This window comes from Dioscorea cayenensis, chromosome 8 (genome assembly GCF_009730915.1).
Source record: "Dioscorea cayenensis subsp. rotundata cultivar TDr96_F1 chromosome 8, TDr96_F1_v2_PseudoChromosome.rev07_lg8_w22 25.fasta, whole genome shotgun sequence".
Taxonomy (NCBI): Eukaryota; Viridiplantae; Streptophyta; class Magnoliopsida; order Dioscoreales; family Dioscoreaceae; genus Dioscorea; species Dioscorea cayenensis.
This window is the reverse complement of record NC_052478.1, coordinates 6,132,240-6,153,046: the sequence shown is the minus strand read 5'-3', so window position 1 is coordinate 6,153,046 and position 20,807 is coordinate 6,132,240. Positions and strand designations below refer to the sequence as shown.

General features: G+C 32.0%; 3 protein-coding genes across 5 annotated transcripts; 1 reads left to right on the top strand and 2 right to left on the bottom strand.

The window, feature by feature from the left end:
- Positions 1 to 3,332: 3,332 nt before the first annotated feature.
- On the bottom strand, positions 3,333 to 4,111 carry LOC120266609. Its single transcript, XM_039274250.1, has one exon. The coding sequence runs from the start codon at positions 4,019 to 4,021 to the stop codon at positions 3,467 to 3,469; it is 555 nt and encodes a 184-aa protein (XP_039130184.1). The 5' UTR covers positions 4,022 to 4,111; the 3' UTR covers positions 3,333 to 3,466.
- Positions 4,112 to 5,225: 1,114 nt separating this feature from the next.
- Positions 5,226 to 7,689, bottom strand: LOC120266614 (probable serine/threonine-protein kinase PBL28). Of its 3 annotated transcripts, XM_039274257.1 has the most exons (8): positions 7,520 to 7,689; positions 7,250 to 7,365; positions 6,957 to 7,141; positions 6,498 to 6,696; positions 6,248 to 6,411; positions 6,057 to 6,161; positions 5,810 to 5,932; positions 5,226 to 5,730 (listed from the first exon to the last, which is right to left on the bottom strand). In XM_039274257.1, exons 2-8 carry the CDS (start codon positions 7,317 to 7,319, stop codon positions 5,527 to 5,529), a joined length of 1,050 nt encoding a protein of 349 aa, XP_039130191.1. In that variant the 5' UTR covers positions 7,320 to 7,365; positions 7,520 to 7,689; the 3' UTR covers positions 5,226 to 5,526. The 3 variants fall into 3 exon arrangements, with proteins under 3 accessions (XP_039130191.1, XP_039130193.1, XP_039130192.1); XM_039274259.1 differs by lacking the exon at positions 7,250 to 7,365 and having other exon boundaries at positions 7,520 to 7,688; XM_039274258.1 differs by lacking the exon at positions 7,520 to 7,689 and having other exon boundaries at positions 7,250 to 7,491.
- Positions 7,690 to 17,374: 9,685 nt separating this feature from the next.
- On the top strand, positions 17,375 to 20,757 carry LOC120266508 (MLP-like protein 423). The gene is made up of 2 exons (XM_039274141.1): positions 17,375 to 17,589; positions 20,225 to 20,757. Exons 1-2 carry the CDS (start codon positions 17,409 to 17,411, stop codon positions 20,494 to 20,496), a joined length of 453 nt encoding a protein of 150 aa, XP_039130075.1. The 5' UTR covers positions 17,375 to 17,408; the 3' UTR covers positions 20,497 to 20,757.
- The last annotated feature ends 50 nt before the right edge of the window (positions 20,758 to 20,807 follow it).

The following is a 20,807-nucleotide window of genomic DNA, read 5'->3' as shown; positions in this document are numbered from 1 at the left end:
TCCCTGTGTGACTGCCTGTTCAGAAGGACCTGGGAAAAGAATATATTTCATCTAAAAATAAACATGCTTTCATTATCTAAAAAAATGCATTATCAAAACAAATATTCTATTTAACATTCTGATTGATGGAAAAGCAAAACTTGTCATCTGTCTTTCCCTTTTTAGAGTTTTTCTTTTATTGCATATACCTCCATAATTATTTTAATTGAACAAAAAACTTTTTATTGTTCATAGCTACATACGACTACATACAACTCCCTGACCTACAACCAATGTTTCAAATGTCGATATTACTCCTAGATCAATATTAAAATTAGAAAGAGGTTCTCCGAAAAAATTGGAGGAAAAATTTACATACAATTCCATAACCTTTAATGTCAATGTATCAATATAATTCAACATTCATTTTGAAGTGTCCATGGCAATCATTGAATATGCATTTCCCCAAAATTGACAAAGATACATACATTAACAAAGATATACATCTTCGAAAAGGAGAGGTGCTAGGTTTGAATTTCATGTTGATGTAGGCTTGATATTTGAAAGTTAATTGGGGTCCAGGCTAAACACAACGAATTGACATGGCTAATCAATAAAAAATAAAAATAAAAATAAAAATAAATAATAGAAACACACACAAACACAAACACAAACACAAGAGTACACTGCTAATAGAGCCTAAAGCTAAGTACAACCTCTTTGCAATTTAAATGATCTAACAAAATTAAAACGGGATAAACATTATTCCCCAATCTGCTACGATAGAAGAATGTGTATAAAGTAGAATCTGTTTTAAGTTGAACCTTATTTATTTATAGACATTCTTTTATCAATTTTTTCAAAAAAACATAAGTTCATATGGTTCTCCCACAGAGAATATGTATATGTTTTCTAGATGATGATTACAGTAGATTGGTTTGAAGACATCCCTTATTTATTTTCTACTCATGCATGATTCACAGAATTTTGCAACACAAAATCTTAAAACTATGTGACCTTAAAAAGCCATACATGCAAAAATCATGCATCTCAAATACTTCAGATTATGTTCTGATCTGACCATCTGAGATACTAAACAACAAATTCTAGTGCTGTTAATGAGAAATGCACACGCTGAAACTAAAACCTAATGCCAATTTGAATCAACAGTGAAACTTTTCCGGATAATCCACCATGATGGCCCTCCTATAATTATTCTAAATATTCTACAAACTCAAGGCAAAGGATGCTTTCAAGATAGTAGATGCTCAAAATATTACCTAAGACCATTTTTCTAGGCAAGGCAGTTCAGATCATGAAAAAACCAAATTCTCACATAATTCCTGCTAGATTTAGAAAGATAATACTCCGCAATCATAAGGCATTCTTTTGACCATTAGAGAAAAATAAATGAGTACACAAATTTATGCACAGTTGAACCAGGAGCTGACAAATAAAACCAATAATATTGTGCATGTAAAAGAAGGGATTCAAGCCACCTGTCTCCACCACAAATGGGTTAGTTGATCGAACACTCAAGACAAACACCATCAAGCGTATTCCTTAAATCTAAAAGACTGAAACTCGACGACATGCCTACCCACAAGAAATACCCTCCTAAGACTCAGATCTGCTAATTTTCCATCTAGCAATAGAAAGTAAACTCTTGCTTTCACACCATCAGATGTCTCACCTATCTCTCTTTTCAATGTTACGTTTTACAAGGACTCAAGATCATGAGAAAAGTTTTCTTATTTTAAAATGTTTATTTTTCAATTGATAGGATGCTCCAGCTATTCAAAATCAATAACTCATGTCAAAATATTAATGTAAGGAAAAAGGTAATAACCTGATGTTAAAAACCTTCATCAATTTGTTCACTATGCCAATATCAATTTTACACTGTTAGATTACAATTAGCACCCTAATTATCAAAAGCTTAGCAAAGCAAGAAACATAGCATCCTGAATAAATTTTCACATCTTTATCCAAAAAGCTCCAGATGGATAAAAATCTTCAAAATTTGAAATGGCTTGATGTGAATTCCTGTAAGCAGAGATGCAGGAAGGGTAGTGAACTTGGAAGGAACTAATAGTGCATAGATTTGATTCAAGTTTCTCCATTATTGGGAGAAACTATTAACATTGGTTGATAGAGACTAAGCCACCATATGCACACACAATAAGTTTGACAATAGAATTGGCAAATGCCAGATTCAATAAGCCCCAAAATTTGTCAAAGAAAAAGATATGCATTCAAACTACCAACTGTAGATGTTTTCTTGGTTTGAATTCTGAGAAAGCTCATTTCAATTCCTCTGTGTTCAACAAAGCTTGAAAAGAAAGCAGTACCATATTGGAAGATTTGAAGTCTACACATAAACCTAGAATTCAATGAAATATTGACTCCGAGTATGTGGCATTTAACAATTCAGTTTTATCTACTACAGAATGTATGATTATCATTTATTATTCTTTGCAATCTGCGTGCCATTACACTTCAACAAACAGATACAAATCATGCATATGTACAAATTACCAATCTTATGGAAGCAAGTGAATATTGGTCTCTATTCATTGAAGATATCTTCAAGATTCTCCTTTGCACTGCTCCAATTATAATACCAAGTCTTCAAGGTTAAGTAATTCAGCCTAAAATTCATAATTCTCTAACAACCTTCAAACCATTGATGGAATTCAAGTGCTCCTTTTCTTTCAGTCATTGATGTTTCATATCACCTTCATTTTTCAATATTCACCTTGTTGACAATTAAATCTATTTTGGTCTCCCAATTTTTTTTATGTTGTAGAGTCCTTAGCACAACTCATGAATCCAGAATATTTTAAATTTAAGAACTTATTGAACTTCAGAGTTCAGATTTATCATCATAGGATCTCACTTAATTAAATGCAACATGACGTGGAGGCATAATTTCCAAAAGAGAAAATTTCCATCCCAAGCAGAACAGATTAGGAATGAGTCTGGTTCGCAAAGGTAGGTGCTTATATTCTATCAATCCTAGTTAACCTCCTACCTAAGATGAGCAATCAATCCCTTTCTCTACCAATTGCTTCCTTATCCCCCTGCTATTTTGATAACTATCCTTTGCGTTTCTGCAGACAATTGAAGCAGGATTTTATCTATTAAAAAGAAATCAGTGCCGATCAAGAGAATAAAAGGCATAATTTCTTGAAAACCTAAAAATCCAAGCAAATAGCAATTCAGGTGTCACTTCCCTGGATGATGTACATACCAACCAAATCATCATACAGTAGTCATTAGACAAAATGCTTTTGTAGCACTTAGAGAAAAGCAAGCTCAGGACTAATAACAAAGGAAAACACTGAATCACATCTAGGCATCAAAGACTGCAATTTTGAATCATTAATCATAAAAGATCACATTTTTTTTTAAGAAAATAAAATAAAAAGACAATAACAACAACAACAACAACAACAACGTCTAAAATCCATCAAATGGAAATACCTCAAGATTCAGACAAACTCCCGAGCGGGAACGAGAAGATCTCACGCACGGGAGAGAACTCAACAACTCCAAGCTCAGTGACATACCCAGTGACAGGAAGCTTGAGATCACGGAGAATGCAAAAGGCCTCGGCGACGCGGGTGCCGGCAACGTCCTGCGCGACGGAGCAGTGAGGGACCCAGGAATCGACCCGGAATTCATCAGGCGCATCAAAGGATTCCTTGCGGAGGGCATCACAGAGCTGGGAATGGAGGGAGAGAAGGGAAAGGGAAGGGGTAGGGGAAAGGAAGAGAACAGCAGGATCGCCAGGGAAGGCGGCGGCAGCGGAGAGGGAAAGAGGGAAAGGTTCATGACGGGAGGCAAGGGAGCGGAGGGAGGAGAGGAGGCGGTGGGGGTCGAGGGAGGGGGAGGAAAGGAGGGTGATGTGAGGGCGAGATTGCATGTCGATGAGGTGTTTGGTGATTTGCCGGCGGGCAAGGACGTTCCAGGCCTTGAGGACCTGGTTCTCGAGGGCGGGGTCGAAGTAGAGCTCGACGGCGTAGCCCTGGGCGGTCATCGGGCTGGCGCTCGCGCGAGATCGGTGGGTTTTGTTTGTTTTCTGGAAGTTGGAGAGAAAGAGGAGGATCTGGGAACTGGAAGTCTGGAAGTAAAGAGGGGGACTTCATTGTCTGTTTATTTTATTATATTCTTTTATTTTTTATTTTTATTAAATTAACATAGGGATTAAATTAAATGAATAAATGGGGGGTTTTTCACATTATAGGCAGATATATGTATTTTTTGTTTTTCTTATTTACAATAAAATTGGCGCGCGAGTGATGTAGAATTCAGTTATTTGTGTGCGACACTTGATTTGTTCACGTTTGTTTTTTTAAAAAAAAATTAGTAGTGATGTTGTGAAAAGAAATGATGGTAAAAATGTGTATCTCATTACTCTTTATTTTTTATTTTATAAAAATAATAAATATCAAAATAAAAAAAAATAGACAGATAAAGATGTACATGATTTACCGTGGCTTGAGTGACCCTTTAAAGATAAATTTTTTTTGTCATGCAACCCGGCAGAAAAAAAGAAAAGTATTTTTCATACATAATTTTTATAAAAAAAATTTTAATCACACTGTATAATAGTTACTACTAGGTTAATTTACGTTTTTTATGAGAAATTATGTAATTAAAGATAAAAAAAGAAAATTTGTATTTTTTTAGGTTTTTATGAAATTTATACGTTTATAATTACCAGCAAATAAAGCTATACCATAATCTTACATGATGAATTTTTTTTTTTTTCTAAATGCCACTGTTTCTATTTCCACATATTACTGTTTCGCTTTTTTCATATTGGCAGTCTGTTAGTTGTCTTATCATGTATTGCTTTATTAAGTTTTTGCTAATTTTTTTAATCGTGTCTGTTTCTGTTTGTTCAATTAAGCTTTGATTTATCCAATTTTTAATTATAAAAATTAATATAAACTTTTTAGAATCCACAAATAGTACCCCGCTTTAAATTAATTTGGTTTTTAAATTTAATTCCATTTATCTAATTATTATTTTTTATACACAATATTTTAATCTCTTAGATGATTAAAAAACCCTACACATTCGATCATAAAATTTATTTGTATCGTTATATTATTGTTATAACTCACGGAGAAAGTTGTGAGTTTTATTTTGTTTTAAAACATAGTTGAAGATTTAGAGTGCGTGTTAGGTGATTTGTCTAAATTACTTTAAAAAAATAAAATAAAATAAACAATCTTCTAAAATTCCCCAAAAAAAAAACAGAGATTTATTTGCAACATTTTTCAAATCAAATAAATACAAGTGTTCTACAATGAAATAAACATCATAAACAATCTGCTAAAATCCCCAAACCATTGATTTAATTGCAATCTCAAATGTTTCCCTTAAGAACTCTATATCTGACAATTTCATCCATACTGATACTTAACAAGAGAACAAATAAATGTTTATGTCCAAATCCTTTCAACTGATGACTTTCCGAGTGTAAACTTCTCAGCTCTCAACAAATTCAAACCATTATCACTACTTTTGTCTGCTTTATTTTCTCATATTTGCATATACAATCACTTGAAGTTCTTTCACACATTGTTCCATGGAAGGTCTGCCACTGCTTTCAATACGAACACAACGTGCGGCGAGATCGGCAAACAATGCCATTGATTCCATTGTATATGAACTCCTGGACATGTCAGGATCAATCACATTGCGCAATCGTTTTCGGTCATTCAATAAATGCCGGACCTAAGAAGATAAGCATGTGAGCTGCATTTGTTTCTAATTTCAAGCTGATTGATTGCAGAAATGATTGGAAGTCATGTACCTGAAATATTAGATTTTGATCTGTAGTACATTGTGTTAATTCTACCGCTCTTCGGCCTGTTAACAATTCGAGAAGAACAACACCAAATGCATAGACGTCACTTTGTAATGTGAGCTTTCCTGTCTGAAAGTTTGAGAATAGTTTACATTCATTAAGTAGAAATAAACATTATAAAACTCTATAAGTTCTTATCGAAGAATGACATGCATAACCAATATCAAAAGAAAATCAAGAAAGAGATTCATACCAATGCGTACTCTGGATCAAAATAACCAAATGTACCAAGTACTCTTGTGGTTGCCAATATGTCCTGACCCTCTGGCATCAACTTTGCAAGGCCAAAATCAGATATCTGAGAGTTTTATTTTACAAGCATCAGTATCCAAAGTGCATTGTAAAACTGAATTTAAATCTGTCGATAATGTATTTCTCGATTACCTTTGCTTCAAAGTGTTCACTCAAGAGAATGTTGGTGGACTTCAAATCTCTATGCACAATAGGAATGCCAACTGCAGGGCTTGAATGGAGATAAGCAAGACCCTTTGCTGCTCCAAGTGCTACTTTGAGTCTTAATGGCCACTCCATTTTCACTTCGTTAATCCCTAGTCATCGATGAAAATACGAAAAAAGTTGAAAGATTATGAATTAAAGAAAGGAAACATGCTGCAATTGTATGCAAGAAACCAACCATTCAAAAGATCTTGCAGATTTCCTCTGGGCATATATTCATACACTAAGAACCTATCCTTGCCATCGACACAATAGCCGATCAGAGTCACTAGATTTGGATGATCTAGTCTGCTTAGAATGTCAACTTCAACACGAAACTCACGGTCTCCGTCGGCATGCCTACATGGTGGCAGCTCCATTTTCTTAATTGCAACAACCTTCAGATAAGAACATAAAGCTAAGAAGAGATGTTCTACTGAATTCACAACACTAAACATCACACTGATACATAGACTGCATGTTCTTCTCCTATATCAACTTTCATTATTGAAACAGAAAGACTGAGAGAGTGATAAATTCCAAAATATAAAATTCAAGAGATTTATGCAATTTGTTCACAAGTAAGGAACTGACTCTAGTCACTCTATTGTTTTAATGTTAATGACAACAATGAATTTGCAAAGAATTAATCACTGACCTCTCCATCCCTTAGAACTCCTTTATATACTCGACCAAACCCGCCTTTTCCAATCAAGTTCTTATCACTGAATGAACAAGTGGCTTCCTCCATTTCCTTAAGAGTGAACACTGATGAGCAATTGCGCCGTTTAGTAGGTGGGCTTTGATCATTGAGTTGCCAAAGCTCCACAGGCTTGTATATCCCTGATGAACAAAATGGACCAAATTTAATTAACTGAGATGCCAAAACTTCACTGTCATTGCATCAAGCATATACTCTGCACAATCAAACATATAGCTAATGGTACATACATGGATCAATTTGATCATGTGATTTACTTCTTCTTCTCTTGTTCCATGCTGAAACTAAATTGAAAGGCATCTTGGTTCCTCAATGTATTCAAACAAAGCATAAATAGGTCAAGTTCCTAAATGTTTCAAGCAGTAAAACATGATAGTATCAGCTCAGAGAATTCAGAAAAATCACAATGAAACAGTAAAAAAAAAGAGCAATTTTTGTAATCAATATCAACAAAACAATAAAACATGAAACCAAGAAATGCAAGAAACTGAGAAGCACACCTAAAATGCAAAGAACAATATCATTTGCCTAATACAAACAAGAAGACAACAAACAAATTGAAGGAACCAGGAAGAGAGAAGAATAAAAGGAAACATAGAGTTTGTACAGGGAGTATGTACTAAGGGAAGTAGAGGTTTAGAGACCACTCAACAAACCCTTGTCACCAACCACCAAATACCACACAAAAGAGTAAAGAAAAGGAAAAGATTGTGAGAAACAATGAGTACTTCAAGAACAAGAAAAGCAAAAGTTACTATTAGATTGACTGGAGGGTGAATATATAAAAGAGTTGTTATGAAAAGCAGCAGCAACAGCATCAAAGTGGAAAATACAAGCAAACAAACAAAAAAAAAAAGCACCTCTATTTGTGTCAATTTTGTTTGTCACATGGTCTGATTCCACTAGAATTCAATCTAATTAGTTAAAAACAATAAACTAACAATAAACCAAACATATTTTGACTATTCTAAAACATGAAACATATTTTTTGATAATAAATTGAGATGGTAGTAATGGTGACAAGGAAGTTGGAATGAAGCTTTCATTGATTTCAGCATCAGTACAAGTGCTTTTTCTTCTTGATTATTCATCAATGCTTCATCATGAACTGATTTATTAACAAGTTAATGCATTAGCATCATTTGATTGGGGATGGACTTGTGTTCATTGCAATTCAATTATTATTATTATTATTATTATTTTATTTTATATTTTTTTGGTGTTTTTAAGTAGCTATCATGCCTGATTTTGTTGTTGGAATGCAAAAACTAGTGCAAAGTACTCTATTTGTTTTGTTTTCTTTGGATTTCATTTTGCACCCCACTACAGTTCTTTGTCTCAACACGCTTGTGAGGACAAATAATTCATCCAATATTATTAAAAAAGTGTAGCATATTAGCTTTGTTTAGTGTGGATGATTATGATATTGAATGTTTGGTGAGTGTCTTTTGGCCATATTAATAGATCTTTATCAAGCATGATAATTCTGCAAAAGTTTTGTGTACAAGAGTAGCATATTGCAAATGTAAAAAAATCACCACATTGATTAACACTGCAGTTAATCAAAAGATTGGGTTTTAATTATTAAAATTTTATGGCAAAACTACAATGAATTTTTTTTTGACAATTAGGCGTATGTACAGATATGGAGCAAGCTTAATAAGCATTTGTGCTCTCACTTTGTATGAGTATTGGAGTTTGATCTCATGTTCTCTCTGAAACATACACTCAATGCAAGTACGATAAAGTTTTCTAACAAATTTATTATTTATTTTCTTTTATTTTCATTCCATATTAATCTATGCCCAACTACAGATTTAGACATTTATACATAGTATTTGGATTTAAAAGTAGAAGGAAAAATAAATAAAGGAAAAATTAGAGAAACAAAGGGAAAGTAAGGGGTTGTTTGTTTGCAAGGTTTGAACTGGAAATGAATTGGGAATGAGCCCAACACATTGTTTGGTTAGCAGGCATGTGAATGTGGGAGGTTTTTTTGAGTAATGAGATGAAGGGAGAAGCATAATTGACATTCATCCAAAAACCTTGAGGATTGCCCAATTTGGAATAGAAAATGACCATTTTACCCCTTCAATCAATTGTTTTTTCATCTGGTTTTTGTCTATTTTTGTTTTTGTCCTTGTTCCTTGTTTGTTTTTGTTTCATGGTTGGAACTTTTTTGAATTTTGTCAAAAAAACACAATGGTATATATATATATATATATATATATATATATATATATATATATATCAAGTTTTTATAAAATTTAAATTAATAATAATAAACATTCTTTTATAAAAATAATAATAATAAGAAGAAGAAGAAGAAGCATTTATTTTTTTTATTACAAGAAAAACTGAATAATAATAATAATTATTATTATTATTATTGATTGTAAAATTAATTATAAAAATAAAAAAGATTTAAATTATAAAAATAATGATAACATATTATAAATAAAACAATATTATTGGCTAATATATTTATTTATTTAATATTTACTCTATAAGGGCATAGAAGACATTTCTCACATATTCCTTCTATTTACTTTTCCTATTCCCAATGAATTATTTTTCCATACCCTCTAACAAATTCCAGTTTCCCTTCTATTCCCTTCATTCCTATATCATTCCTCCTCAACTCCACTCCTTATAAACAAACAGGCCCACAAAGAAATAGAAAGAAAGGATTTAACCATTGTTTGGTAGTAAAATTTTATAAACATATGATAAAAGAAGTGGGGGTTGCTTGATAAACTTTGTTTAGATAAAGAGCCGAACAATTATATCCCTATTATAAAATATAAAATTATTGTTAAACACCTGCATCATTAATTTCTCAAATAAATATTAAATAGATTTTTTAATAAATATTGAAATTATTATTATTATTTTTTCCACTTTCCTAATTTATTAAAATTATAAATTTTTTTAAGAATGAATTGCAAATAAAAAAACACAACATAAATTTGTTTTGAACAAAACTTAAACAAGCAAATAAACATATAAAAAAATATATGTGTAAACTCATTAAATTTATAATTGCATATATTTTTTTAAGAAATTATATGCATTAGCAAACAAAATAAAAACCTTATGTTGGAATGATAGAGTGAGATAATAATCTCACATAGGATAAAAACTAGAATTATAATGGCCTTATATAATTCAAGTAAGATCACACCAATAACCTTGAGGTTTATCATAATCCAACCATTAAGTACCGCACAGGATGCTAATCATGAACAATTAAAAAACATATAATAACAAAAACAATATAATAATGAAAACTTAAAAAAAAAATCTAGTGATATAGCAACATTCAAAGTAATATAGATGCGTGAAAGTAGAGAGACAAATAAAAAACATAAGATCAAATCGATGCAAGATATGTAAAATTAACAACAAAGATTGAATCAAGAGTCAAAAATAAGGTGTAAGAATTTTACTTTTTAAACAAAATGATTGGTACTGGATGAACTCTTGATTAATAGAGTCTTTTTAAAAATTATAAAATTGTTAGGAGGTTCTTCATCACCCCAAATCAGGGAGCCAAAAAAAGTAAATTTTGGATGTTTTGGAGGATCAACCCTACTTTTCCTATCATTAGATTAAAAAAAAAAATATTCAAAGGCCACTTTGACCTTCTATAATCTTTTTTTTCTTTACTTTCCCTTTTAAGCTCTCAATCAAAACAACCATAAGGACAAAGAGTTCATCCAACCTATGACACCCTTATCTGGAGTGCAATTCTTGCTACCTTAATTAAAATGAATTTCCCTGATGTTTGGGTTTCCTAGATCAAGGCTTGCCTTACCTCTAGCTCTTTCTCCATTCTTATCAATGGTTCCCCTACTTCTTGGTTTACTACCTCTTGGGGTGTACGCCAAGGAGATACCATTTCTTCCTATGTTTTCATCTTGGTTGCCCAAAACCTTTCTTCCATGATAAATTTAGCTCTCTGTACCAATAGGATCCCTGGCTTTGATAATAACCTCAGCATGAACTTTGATCACCTCATGTTTGCAGATGATCTGATCCTTATCACTAAAGCTTCTCAGTCCGCTGCTCACTATATTAACCTCTATCTTTCCATTTACTCCCGGCTTACTAGTCAACACCCTAATCACTCAAAATCACAAATTTTCATCCCCTCCTGGTTCAACAGACGAGTTGCTATTAGTATCTGTTCTATTTTGGAAATTACACCTGCCTCCTACCCCTTGACCTATCTGGGAATTCTGATTTCTCCCAAACAGCTCTGTGTCCAATCCTTTAACCCAATGATTGATATGATCCGTGGCTTGTGCGCTAGGTGGAAAACCTTCCATTTTTTTGGTGCAGCTAAATCAGTTCTCATTAATACGTCCATCATTTCAATCCCAACCTATTACCTCTCTGCCTACCCTATTCCTGACTCTGTTCTTCTGAAAATCACCAAAATTGTCAGGAATTTTTTTTTTTGGTATAAAAGTAGCAATGAAAAGGGCATCCATGATATCGCTTGGAGTTGCGTTATTGATAAAAAAAACTAAGGGGGGCCTTGGCTTTCAAAATCTTGCACATGCTAAGCATTCCCTTATGGCAAAAAAACATGTTTAAATACCTTAATAGGGACAGTGCTTTTTGGGTTGATATTGTTCACCACAAATACGGCGACATCAATCTTTGGCATAACCCTATCCCCTCTAACTGTTCTTGAGTTTTCCGGGGTCTTTGCAGAACTGTCTCTGTTTAAAAGACCAATCTTAGGATCAGTTCCCTCAACCCCATTCATATATCCTTCTTGCATGACTTATGGTTGTTTGACGCTCCCCTTGCCTTCAAACGCACCTTTTTAAATGTCTGTGCTGACTTTGATAATATTACTATGTTAGATTTATCTCTAAATGGCTGCTGGTACATTCACAAATTAACATCCTCTTTGGAGATAATCTGAGCTATCTATTATCCAATCTCAGCTCTATTGATACTGTTGGTTGTAACAATTGGGGTTGACATCCTATTTCTACCAATTCCATGCTTTCTGCAGCCATTTTTAATCATCTTAATCAAAGTTTTTCTCCTAATGATCATTGGAAAGGGTGGCATAAACTTTGGCACTTACATGTTGCTCTTCATGTTAAGCATTTCATTTGGCTTCTTCTTCATGGGAGAATTGCAAATACAAACTATATTAATAAAATTAATCTTGGCCCCCGATCTATGTGTATCATGTGCAATCTTGAGCTAGAATTTGCTGATCATTTATTTAATTCCTGTTGCAAAGCTCAACTTGTTTGGAACATTTAAACATTAACTTGGGTCTTAACATTTCTTTTCCTGATAATATTATCACTGGTGCTTGGATCAGTGATTACAAGCTCTCCTTATATTCGATTTTAATCATTGCTGCATCCATTTGGTACATATGGAAATCTCGTTGTGATGCTATCTTCAACAACACTACACCCAGCTATTCTCTCGTCGCTGCTAGAGCTACTGCACATGTTCAAGATTTCATGCAGGAGAATGCTTCTTTTCGAGCCCGTTGTCTTCTCCTTAATAACTATACTCATGTTGACAGCCTTTTTCCTTTTCTTCACGACTAACTGGAATAGCGCCCTCAAGGTAAGTCATCTTGGTTTCTTTATTTCCAATTCTAATTACTTGGTTTCTTGTGCAGGTTGTTGTGCCTTCAATTCGGATTCTCCTGCTGATGCCAAGCTCAAAGCTTTGGATACTGCTCTTTGTACAACCATCAGCAATCAGCTACAGATACACCACATTTTCACATGTTGCAAGGAGACTTTGCAAAATTTGAACCCTGCCAATAGCATTGTCACTTGGCGCCTCTCACTTGCTATCTTTGTTGTCAACCTTCTCCTAGAGCATGCTGGCTATCCCAAAATTGTAGAATTCCCCAGAAGTTGGATGACTTCCACCATTTCTCTCGCTGTTCTGGGAGCCAACCTTCACTGTTTAAACCTTTTCTTAATTGGTCGTGATCTACCTCGTTGGGTCATGAAGAGTTTCTCTGATGCTGGTTTCTTCTTCTGATTTTTCTAGTTTCCTTTCTTTCTCTTTAGCTTCTATTGTTTAGCTTTGTTTTGTTGATTGTATATCCTTTGTTTTCCTGGTTCCTCTTTTATCTTTGAACTTTTGTAATATTTTTCTTTATTAATAAAATAGCTCTCCGAGCTCTTTTCCTCACAAAAAAAAAAAGAAAATCATCCAATATGCTTAAAAGTGTAATATATTAGCTTTATTTAATGTGGATAATTATAATGTCAAACTTTGGTGGGTGAATGTTTGCGTTTTATCCTAAAATTAATCAGAGAGTATATATGATGGTTCCGGTGGGGGTGTGATGTGCTAAGTTCACTCAAAAACTCACCCAAATATTGAACACTCATACACAATCAAAACAAGATAAAGGAAACAAGCAAATTGGTAACCCAGTTCGGCACAACCTTGCCTACATCTGGGGGCCAGGCCCGGAGAAATAATCCACTAAAAGAGGTATAAGAACAAGGAGTACAACACTCACTCACTCTCTCCATACAAAGAATATCCTCTCAAGATTGTCCGACGGCCACACACTCAACTCTCACCGAAGAGTCTCTCACTGGTTGGCTCATCCTAAATCTTCGAGCTGGATCTCTTATATAGATGCATCAACGTCTCATACAGTTACCTCTTTTAGAATTCTCCACGGCTTCCTAACTTGGACACCTTCCAAAGTTAGATGTTGCAACACCCAGTTGCAACATGACCCACCTTACTGAACATGACTGAGTTCTAGCCAGATGCACCTGAATTGCCGACCTTTAACCTCCCGGTTCTTTCAGTCCGCCTCGTAGCAGTTGACTCGACCCGAGCTCCTCCTGCCTGCAGCTGCTTCCTTCCTCACGTCACTTCAGCAGGTCTCTCTTTCCCGAGGGACGTGCCCACCAAGGCATACATGACCATCTCACCAAAGATAGCCACCGAAGATCTCCCGATCTTCTTGCCAAACTTGGCCCAAGTTTGGTCTTCCCAATTGATCTTAGCACATGAAATAATGTTACTAAACTTGATCTCATCTTCATCCAAGTTTAGTCTTCAATATCTTCAAGCATGATCTTCAATCATCCATGCTTGGATCTCCAAATCTCTAATCATATCTCTTGCAATCTTCAAACAATCTCCTCATATGACTAGTCTCCATGAATAGTTCCGCCCATAGATAGCTCTTGGATCTTCCTTGAAATTGAGTTACTAAATATGGTCTTGATATTCTCCTTGGCATGTCTTTACCTTATTTAGTTTGTGTCTTCAAATAGCTTCACACCAAACTAAATCTTGTGTCTTCTAATAGCTTAATACCAAGTTTAACTTGTATCTTCTAATAGCTTCATACAATCTTCATGATCTTGAAATCTTGCCAATATTTCTCTCTCTTCAAATAGATCTTTCTAAAATGGAGTTCTATCAAAGATATGAATTATCATCCCGGATCTTACCAAGGATAGATAATTATACCTAAAATAAAACTTACCTTTCTTGAAGAGATCCTTTAGCCTTGATGCACTTTCCAAAAATAGTTTATCATCACATGATTGTATTGAGAGGAATATCTACTAAATAAAATCTTCAACCTTGATCTTCATAACATCTCCACCTTGATCTTCATAACATCTCCTCATTGATCTTCATCACATGTCATGACATCATCCTTTGCCACATCATCATCCTAGTCACCTTTTCCTTTGATGAGTCATTTCTAGCCACGTCATCATTCTCATGCCATGTCACCACTTGGCTCGTTATATAATGTCAATCCACGTCATCAGACTTAACAATATACTATATACATAAAATCCACGATTAAATGAAATTTTTTATTTTTTATTTTTAAAATTAAAAGATATTCATTAAATTAAAATTAATTATTTAATTTTGTCTTTTTTTTCTCTCCCTGTGTTAGCCATGTGTATACACCAATTATATTCATATCTGATGGTTTGTGTCAAATATAGCCATGTATAATTAAAAATATATATATTGTGAACAAAATTCTTTCACTATTTTATATAAATCACTTGGGACAATAAAAAATAGAAGGATGCACACACATTTTTAATAATAAATGAAAAAAAATACAAGTTTAAATCAATAAGAATTAAAATTGAATTATAAGGGGAGTACTTTTTAAGTGTAAGTTAAAGGTGTATATAAGCTAATGCATTATAAAATCATCATTTTAGTTAAATTTTATAATAAAAACATCGCATAAGTATTAAGATAAATAATCACATCGGTTAACCATTGGATAACCCATGATATGACACAAAAATAGTAAGAGAGAGCAAGAGTTTGAATTCTTTCGATAAAAAAATTGTTCATATACTGTTCATGCAATGTACATTCAGGTCAAAATACTGTTCATCAATACTATTAATGGGCTTGGGTGTGAGTCTTTTGTGAGATAAACAGTAATTTCACGACCTCTAGAGTTGCAGAGTATGGAGATTTTTTTTAAGAATTTTGTAAGCCACTGTAACTGGTGTACCTTTATACATATATGTTCCATTGATAATCCCTTAAACTGGGGCGCTTGTCGGTAATAAAAAAATAATAATAATAAAATAATAATCACATCAAATTTAATTATATCATCTCCAATAAATATTTTGTTTATTACCATGGTTGTATTTTTGTAGTGTCATATTGAACATATGCATCCAATGAACTGATGAATGTGTAGCTTTTTTTTTTATTATTATTGTTATTTCTTCTCATAATTTATCACCCTTCTTATTTTTATTTTTTTTATATAGAGATTAAATTCTAAATAAAGTGTGAAAAACAATTGTGCAAGTCTTGTCTTTGGTTAAAAAGTATCATTTGAAACTGCTTATTCATTTATTTTTTTTATCAAAGTTGGAAAACTTTCTTTACCCTTCTTTTAATAATCACTATTCAAAATACATTCTTTTTTTCTTCTAATTTTTATATATTTTCTGTCATTAAAATTTCTTTAAGAACAATAGAGAACTGGCTAATAATTTTGTGTCTTTCAAGGGGCTGATAGATAAAATTGCACGCAGCATTGCTCATTGATGATATATTATTACATTACATCAAGTATTTGCCGGCCATTAAATTTTATGGTTGAGAGGTCCCCATTTACCATAAAATAAAATATAAAAAATAATAACACCATATTAACTTATTTGCATTATAATAATACCATCTTTGGTAATGTAGCTCGAATATCTCCAATATTTTAAAAATAGATAAAATCTAAGAAATATATATATATATATATATATATATATATATATATATATATATATATATATATAAGTAAATTAAAAATTTACTAAATTGAGTTAATTATAAGGAGCAAACAATATATTAACAAATGGTTGCTATAGATAAAAATTTTTAAAATCATTAAAATATTTTTTTATTAAAAAAAATTAGTCCAAGTGATAGTGTCTAAGTAGGTGGATATTCGAACCCCTTTTCTATGAGGATCTTAGTCTTTTTTTGGACTATTTTAGAAATCATTATTCGTAAAAGTTACTGACTCAAAAATATAAAAAATTTAAAATAAAAAAAATATTATATTTGCATTATTCAAAATGATACCGTGTATGTGTGTATATATATATATATATGACAATAAATCAAATATTAACTCACAACCACTCCATTGTTATTATCTTGTTGGGATACGGCCGGCAATATTTATAGCTAAATAAATTCAATTCAATCTACAATTTAAAATTCCTTAAATAAAAATATAAAATATTTATATATAATTGTTGTAAATATTATTTTTTATTGATGATCCCTAAGATTGTTTTAACTGACTAGTTAATTTTTCATTTTTACATATAAAATTTAATCTAAGGATCTTAGTCTCCAAAATGTGATCATTTAAGCAATTTAATCTCATGTCTTTCATAAAATGAACACCTTATATAAATGATAGAGGCCAATAGGTTTTGGCAGTTGGCTCTTGTTATTTTGATAATGTTTTAATTAATTCATCTTTTTATATAATAAATTTACTACAATATAATAGTACATGTTTTAAACTCAAAATTATTTTCAAATTCAGTAGATATTTTCATGGTAATCATAATTAACCAGACATCACAATGCAGCCATTCAAGGTGGCCAGCAATATTAGTTGGTAATAAATAAAAATACCACCAAAACAATAAAAGAAGAAGAAAACTTTCCAAATAAAACACAGAAGAATTAGTTGCAGTAGATGGAAGTTGGGAAACCTATTTAATGAAAAATAAAAATAAAAAAGAAATAAATCATATAATTATCACTATAAATAGAGACATACTTCAGTAGGTCTCTTCAAAGTCATTCAAACTAAAACTATTGAGAGAAGAAAATCAAATGGCTTCCAAGCTTGAAGTAGATGTAGAGCTGAAGTCTTCAGCAGATAAATTTTGGGGTGGCATCACTGCCACAGATGAACTCTTCATTAAGATCTTTCCGGAGCAGTATAAGAGTATCGAAATTCTCGAAGGTGACGGTAATAATGTCGGCACTGTCCGTCTTATAAAGTTTAATGAAGGTAATGTTCCTAATTTCATATTTATTATTATTATTATTATTATTATTATTATTATTATTATTATTATTTTATATGAAAACGACATGCGCTATAGATTAGGGACATATAAATGGATCAAGAATTGATTATCTAGTTTGCGAGTCCTCACTTTGTGACATAAGATTTGGACATAAAATCCGTATTCATAACTGAGAACCCATTATCATTACTGCATTTCACGAGAATAGAATTTAAGACCACTTTACCCCTTGTTTGATTGGAGGTTTTTGGAGGGGTGAGGGGGAGTTAAGAGAGGTGAAGGTTGTTTGGTTGGGGGAGTGAGGATGAGGATGAGGAGAAGTTTGGAGGGGTGTTTCACCCCTCTAAACCCCTCATATCTCACTCCTCCAAATCGGGGTCTTTTGGAGGAGTGGGATTATTAAAACAAATTTTAATGTTTAAATTTTTATGAAAATGTCAAAGTACCCTCTATCAATTTGAAAAATTATGATGATTTCTTTTTAAATCTAATTTCATAATAATAATTATTATTATTAATATTATTATTTGTCTTATTTTTTAATGTGTCAATTAAAGATTAATAATAATATTTTTTAAATTAATAATAATAATAATATAAGAATGATAAACAAATATAAAAAAATTGAGTTATACAAATAATATTATTACTAATATTAATCTTAATCTTAATATTAACAAAGTTTATACAAAATAATCCTTAAATATGTATAAAAAAGTGTTATAATCAATTTTATATAAAAGGGTAAATTAATAAAATACACATTAGATCTCTCCTCACTCCTCCTCACCCATTCTTCTAACTAAACAAAAAAATAGATTATCCCTCCACACCCCTCCATTGAACCAAACAAAAAAATATATTACCCCCTCCACACCCCTTAACCAAATATAAAATTTTTTCAAACCCTCCATACTCCTCCCCTCCTTACTCCCCCTCATCCCTCCTCTCCTCCACTGAACCAAACGAAGGCTTATTAATGTTTTACCACCGGGTTAGAAACTCTTTTGGTGTTTCTAGTACTATTGTGAAATGAGTTCGATTTAATCTAAAATTTAAAAATAAATAAATCTAGAAAATTATTATGTAAATATGAGCAGCAGGGATGATAAAAGAATAATATATATATAAAAAATGGATTTATATATTAAAATATAAAGTGACTAGTGGTTTTTGAAGTTTAATTTTATTATTTAGCTCGATCTCCAAAATATAAAAACATTCATTCTAACCTCTAAACGGCCCAACTGTCTTCTTTATAGCCTCTCCATCTTGTGTGGATTCACAAGAAAGTACGTACCATGTATTTTGTCACATCAATTGTCATGTTCAATAAAAAAAAGTTTTAAAATTTAAAAATAAACATATTTATAAAATTCAAAAACTAAGGTCAAAATGAATAATGGCAAGAAAGAACTCAAAGTACTTTCTCCGTTGTGTATATTTATGATTTGTAACGTTTTAAGCGGTATATGCCTATATCATTAAATTAAACTTTTCTACTAATTGGATTTATTTTCAGAAAAATGTGAATAAGTCATATATATATATATATATATATATATATGATGAGGCCCGATCATCTATCCACGTTGGTGGAATTGAATTCTACGAACATTGCTATCAACTTTTGGATTTCGATCCAACGGTTGATCACAATTCGATGAACACTATTATTGTTCTTATGAACAGTAGCACAGTAAAAATTAGAATGCACAGCAATTTGATCTGAATCGTTCAATTAATTTATGCACAATAAATAAACGATAAACAGTGTTGCATAGTAAATAAACTAATCTGAACCGTCTAACCCTATTTCTACTAAACTTATAACAACCATACTATAAATCAAAATTAGATTAATGAACCCAACTTAATGCTACTATTGTTGTTTGTGAACGTCTATAAATAACCTTTTCCTCTATATATAACCCTTGTAACTTTCGTAAATATATATACAAATATATATAAATATATGAAAGTGATAAATATTGTAAAAAGATAAATATGTATAGAGGTGTAATAATTATTGTGTCTTACCGAACTTTTTAGAATGCACCATAAATGACTTGAGTAATCATATGTTATGTAACTATCGAGGAAAGAGATGCACCAACCCTCACAAAAAGACCTATTTGGACCCAGTAAAATATATATGAATCTCTAAAATAATTCATAAGTAATACTGTTATAGTACTTAACTCCACCCAAGAGATGCTAGCCCTCTGCCTTGCCCATACACTGATTTTTAAAATCAATTGGCTAATCAATGATTCGTTAAGCTATATAGAGCTAATATGACAATTAGAATTATCATATTTAACATTTACTTTATTATTTATAAATGTTCTTACAAACTAAATGAGTTTAATTCAACCTAAAAAATACAATATATATATATATATATATTATAAACAGATCTATTGAATCAAACATTTATTTAATGAAATGATGTATCACTATCAAGATTATTACTACCCGGTAATAGGGTAACTAATTTTTCATTCCCCTCTTTATTTGGAGAGTTGAATCTTACTCATGAGTTGTTCATAATATATATATATATATATATAAATATTAAGATTATTAACTATAGACAATAAACATATGTTACAGGGATGCCAATAGTGAAGTTTTCAAAGGAAAAGATAGAGGTGGCAGATGAGGCAAATAAACTAGTAACATACAGTGTGATGGAGGGTGATATACTGAGCTACTACAAGACATTCAGGGCAACACTGCAAGTTATTCCAAAAGGAGATGGAAGCCTGGTTAAGTGGTCTGTGCTCTATGACAAGACCAATGAGGAGGTGCCAGAACCTGACTTTGTTAAGGAGACCGCTATCCACACCTTCAAAGGTTTGGATGAATATCTTCTCAAGAACTAGACTCTTTGATTATTATTATTATTATTATTATTATTATTATTATTATTATTATTATATACATATATATTTAATGGTATTATGAAAGTTGGAATAAAAAGAATTGAGGGAAGAAGCATATGAAAATATGTTATATCTATGTTGATGTTGTGATCAGCTGGTGCCATTAGTTTGCCTTTTCATGTATTCCGATGTTTATGTAATCTATTTATGTTTTGGGTGTTCTGTTTTGGGATATTGATTATTAATAATTTGTGGACCAAATGTCAAAACTTGGAGGGTACTTGAAAAAAATATTGACATCAATATGTAAA